A 5,043-nucleotide genomic window follows, 5' to 3' on the forward strand; every position below is an offset into this window, starting at 1 on the left:
TAACCTGTCTCGGTATGTAGTTCATTAAAATAAAAGAATGCACACATGCTCTTGGTATGGCGCTTCTCATGTTGATGGTATACGTTAATAGGTTAATAGGGCACGCATATGTTAGTCAAGCAAAGTAGTAGTCTTTTGTCGTTCAATATGGCAAGTGTAGAAAGTATAGAAGTACAGTACACATGATATTTACTCCCTCTGTGAAAATATAAGACGTTTAAACTATTTTCCAACCAGGTGAAAATCATGCACAATTACATCGCTACCCTTGTCAAAATTTCAACCACCATCATGTCGTCATCTTCTAGCTCCACCCCGAGCACCGGATCCCCTCAACCGCCCGTCTACCCCAACCCAGCGACTCATCCGCCCCAGCCAGATTCTATCCTTGTCTCCTGCACCACCTCCGATCATCCAGAGCCCCAGATCCCTGATCAATATCTTGTACAGGACAACTGGAAAGGACACCCACGCTGCTAGCTAATACCGTACAATAAAAAAAAGATAAAAGGGATTTTCTCCCCGATTTCATTAAGGAAACCAAGTTTGTTTCGTGCAGCTAATACCTGCACACCTCAAACTTCTTGTTGCCTACGGACGCTACCATCCGACATGGAGTAAGTAATGTGTTCAAATAATGTCAATAATAGTACAAAACAATGTACTCCATGTTCTTCAAATAATGTTCAGCAAATGATGTCAGTAGCAAGAGGAATAAGTGTCAGTAGCAAGAGGAAATACCTTCAGAAGTAGTAGGAATGTTAATAGTAGAAGTAGGAGTATTGGCAGTAGAAACTTGGACTGTATTTAAACTGCGTGATCAAACACACATAACAACCATCACATCATGTGCAACTAGCAGATTGAAAACAATTTCAGCACAAGAATATTGCTACCGAATATTACTCCATCACAGAAATACTCCTAACACAATATCCTCAGTTGCATATCAGTTGACAGAAAAGTATGGAGTATTGCCAGAAAAGTGCATATCAGTTGCAAGTTGAAAATTACATATCTCACAAGCAACAAGTTTTTGCATTTCTCACAAGAAACAAGCAACCATAGTTACATTAGATTCTCACAAGCAACCTAAATGGGGAGATTGTGAAAATGGGATCTCACCATGACATACAAGTAACTGCCACAGCTGCTGCTGGATCTTCTCCCTTGTCGTCACCCTCGGCGTGCTCCTCCTACTGCAATTTAAATTCAGCAGGCTAATGAATTTTGTCTACTGCAATTTAAATTCACTAACTGAGTAATGCAAGAAGTTTCAGTCAATGAAAATGCAAGTAAACCTGATGCTACAAATCATGAATGTTTCATGTGCATATCTTAACTTGGGCTCAGTAAGAGTACAAGCAGATTTGTATTCATAGTCTCCTAGCAATACATGAGTACCCCAAACGCAAGTGCTTATCCATTTAGTGGTATGTAAAGTGATCATATGTCGGTAACTGAAATTTCAACAGTATAGTAGACACTGAACTGTATGTACATTTATCTATTGAAACCACAAGATTTCAAAAATTATCTCAGGGGTCCTCATAGAAGAATGGTGAAAGAAAAAACGACATTTGATTGCATGATGTTGCCGTAAATGATGATTGCTAAGCATATATTGCCCTCCAAATGTATGGCTCTGTGAGCAACTAAATACCTGTTCAATGTAAGAAACTGAACTTACGGCTAAAACTAGTGTTCCGCATTCATCAATAATACACACATACTGTAGTACTCCAAAATATAGAGTATGAATTTAATTCCCTTGCATATGTGCATGGCTCGTGTTTGAGGTTCGATAGGACCTTTCGCTCCATCCAAAATTATAGGACAATGAACACTAAGAGCCAGTAGTAATAAGAACATTGCAGCTAAAACATGATGCTAGAGGGACGCCTGAAACTTGGGCCATGTTGTACTAGATCAGCACAAACATGATACAGGTTTAGATCATGATATACTCAGTGAATGGCTAACCAAATAACTTCCTTGTGTAAACATGCAATGCCCATGATATATGTTGTACTATGAAGTCCAAGAAAATCAATCATATTTCAAAATATCAAGGGATTTCATCAGTTAAACATATTAATCTGTAAGAACTAATATAGGCCTCAATGACCTAATATCTGCTCCTGGAGTAAGTTTATATGGATGAATCATCAGATCGCAACACTGATGAAAATGTTATCGACATGGAAAGAATAACAATCAGTTCGGTAAGTTAAAAGTTTTGGTCATTTACATTGTCCTTGCCTTCAATCTCAAATGGACTTCTCTAAAAGTTACACTGCCTGTGCATATATTACTCATAGCATTCTGGTCAAGTGCAGAGGGATCCCTTACATAAAAGAAACAGTTGGTCAAGTGCGGAGAGAGTTGAGGTGCTGCAAGTTCTCCTATATAATGAAGCAGCATCATCTTCATTAGGCAATTGAACATGGTTGAAAGGTAATTCTACCAAATTAGTATGTACAATGCTTCAAAATTGTTCAGAGAACACATCGACCAAGCAAACCTGAAATCAGAATGATTGATGCATACATTGTCTTAAGACTTACATATAATGGAATATGCAAGTCAGATCATGAAATATGGGCAAGAAATGGGGTCCAAACTGGTGCTTTCCATTCCACCACGAGTTCTTTTGCCCATCTAATAAGATCATTTATGGATCACAAAAATTCCAGGAATAGGTAGACGCTGTAACAGGATGCAAAAACGTTTTATCTTTCCAGTCCTAGCTATCCATTTAAGACCTTACACATGAAATTTCTGAATTGGCAAAGAATAAAGATCATACTACCCTTGAGAGACAAATGGGCCATATAACCAGAAATATGAGAATTTAGTTCTCATCAGATGTCTGAAATCATTCGGAAAAAATAACCATTCACGAGAAGGGAAGGTGTAAATCATTATAAACAAATCAGGGAAAATGGGCAAGGATAAATTTGATTAAACATCGATAAAACTTACTATTCAATAAGCTTCCAAAAGTTCAGTTGATGACAGGATCACAGCCAGCAAGATGCTACAATGAACCACAAGCATAATGAAAGTAAATTTGGTACTTGAAATAAGGAACGCGATATTTAACTCACTTTATTTAATTTGCCAACAGGCCAACATTATATAATGCAATAAGAGCGTCAATTAAAAGATGATATAAAGAACAGCGATTATCATGGAAAAAACAGCATGGACATTTTTTACAATGATACACACACATCCACACCTTAGTAACATGGTTTTTGAGTCGCGACTCAAAAGTGAGTCGCCTGAGGCTGCGACTCATGTATAGTCGACCAAAAAAGTTGTATAGTCGCTGTATAGTCGCGATTCGCCGTGATTTTTGGAAAACGACTCGGCAACTATACAACGACTATTCAGAGACTATACAGCGACTCAAAAACCATGCTTAGTAATATAAATCAACCTCATAAAATAGTATACTACCATCCATGTTTAAAGGTATCCAAATCTTACAATGCCAGCTTATACTGTGCATGTGTTTAAAATCTTAATTCATGAAGCCCATGGAGAGAACCTTAATTCATCTCAATATCAATAAAAATAAATACCACTTGCTAGAAGATAAACAGAACACCACCGTCTATTGTCAGACCTTCATGATCTCGTCCCATCTCGTCTTCACTGATACCTAATATTTGGCGTGCTTCTTGCTCAGTCATGGCCTTTAATGAGAATACACATGCCAACTATAAGTATATGCAAAATCTAGAAGGATTTGGTATGGCGCTAATCATTGATCAAAAGAAGAAAAAAATAGAAGTTCTGTAGGTATTGTTTTTATGGACTAATTAGCGTAAATCAATGAAATGACCGTCTCCCAGAAGTTCAAAAATGTATTATTTAGTACAGGGCGCTGAACCATGAACAACATCTTCAGCTGAAGCATTGGTAAATAGCACATGTCCAAAATTTACATATGCACAACCACTATGATCAGCTATAGTACCGGATACAGCGTTGTTCCATTTCATTGCTCTTTGGTGACAGTCTATAATACTACCACAATCAAATTAACGGCAGCAATAAGCACCTAGAATGCGGTGAAGTTGTTCTGGATACTAACTTGTTGAGTGTGCACAAACCGATGAGATTGGACATGAACAAGAACGCACAACATCCGTGCATGCGGTCAGGATATTTTCGACGGACTGGCTGTCTCCTGCATCCATTATTCCACAAGAAAAACATAAGCATTCAGGAGTCCGTACTTGAACCAATGCAATCACAATTCGATGCTTGTATCTGCACATAGTACCTACCACAATATAGATGGTGCAGGCAAGCCTAGCGCTCCAAACTGCAAGTGTCTTGTCCATCAGATTCAGGCCTGTCAATGTCCATGGCAAGATTAAGGCATGTCATCAGCAAGCCATTCTGCTTCTCCCCATCTCAAAATACTTAACCTGCATAAATCAATGTCCATGGCAAGATACAGTTACCCGAATGCTTTTAGGATTGGCTCGGCCAAGCGCTGTGGCTTGCACCCAATCGGTTGGTGGTCGATTTGCACGAAACTCCTACAAAATTCACACGCACCATGTAAAACCGATTAGAGACCAGAGGAAATCACCATCACCACTCTTATCTTCTAGGACGAAATAGAAACGCTGGCAATTCGCCCGCATACCTTGAGCTTGGAGAGCGTGAGCCCCAGATTTGGTGCGTGCGGAAGCTCGTACTCCATCAGCGGCGGCAGGGTGGTGTAGGACTTGGTGGGCTGGTGGTGCGCGTTGTGTGGTGTCGCTGCGGGCCTAAGGGCGCGGGCGGAGACCCGTCACGAGGATGGACGCGGCGTGGATGTGTGCTTGTCTTTGCTCGAAATCATGGGGGCACGAGAACACAGGCGACGGCGCGGTTCGAGCTCTGCAGGCTATGGCGAGTTGGCGACATCATCACCATATATTAGGCAGGGAGAGCTATTGCGAACGAAGGGAGGGGCGGGACGAAGGACAAAAACGAACGATATATTAGGCTGACAATGAAACAATCTAATTCCTGTTA

At 40.1% G+C, this 5,043-nt stretch overlaps 1 protein-coding gene across 3 annotated transcripts; it reads right to left on the bottom strand.

Annotated features, from left to right (window-relative positions):
• Positions 1-741: 741 nt before the first annotated feature.
• On the bottom strand, positions 742-4,470 carry LOC124667887. Of its 3 annotated transcripts, XM_047205122.1 has the most exons (6): positions 4,302-4,470; positions 4,106-4,201; positions 3,635-3,704; positions 2,252-2,405; positions 1,126-1,199; positions 742-812 (listed from the first exon to the last, which is right to left on the bottom strand). In XM_047205122.1, exons 2-6 carry the CDS (start codon positions 4,157-4,159, stop codon positions 808-810), a joined length of 357 nt encoding a protein of 118 aa, XP_047061078.1. In that variant the 5' UTR covers positions 4,160-4,201; positions 4,302-4,470; the 3' UTR covers positions 742-807. The 3 variants fall into 3 exon arrangements, 1 of the variants encoding a protein (XP_047061078.1); XR_006991447.1 differs by lacking the exon at positions 742-812 and having other exon boundaries at positions 980-1,199; positions 2,252-3,040; XR_006991448.1 differs by lacking the exon at positions 742-812 and having other exon boundaries at positions 980-1,199; positions 2,252-3,040; positions 4,073-4,201.
• Positions 4,471-5,043: the final 573 nt, after the last annotated feature.

The sequence above is a fragment of the Lolium rigidum genome, chromosome 6 (assembly GCF_022539505.1).
Source record: "Lolium rigidum isolate FL_2022 chromosome 6, APGP_CSIRO_Lrig_0.1, whole genome shotgun sequence".
Taxonomy (NCBI): Eukaryota; Viridiplantae; Streptophyta; class Magnoliopsida; order Poales; family Poaceae; genus Lolium; species Lolium rigidum.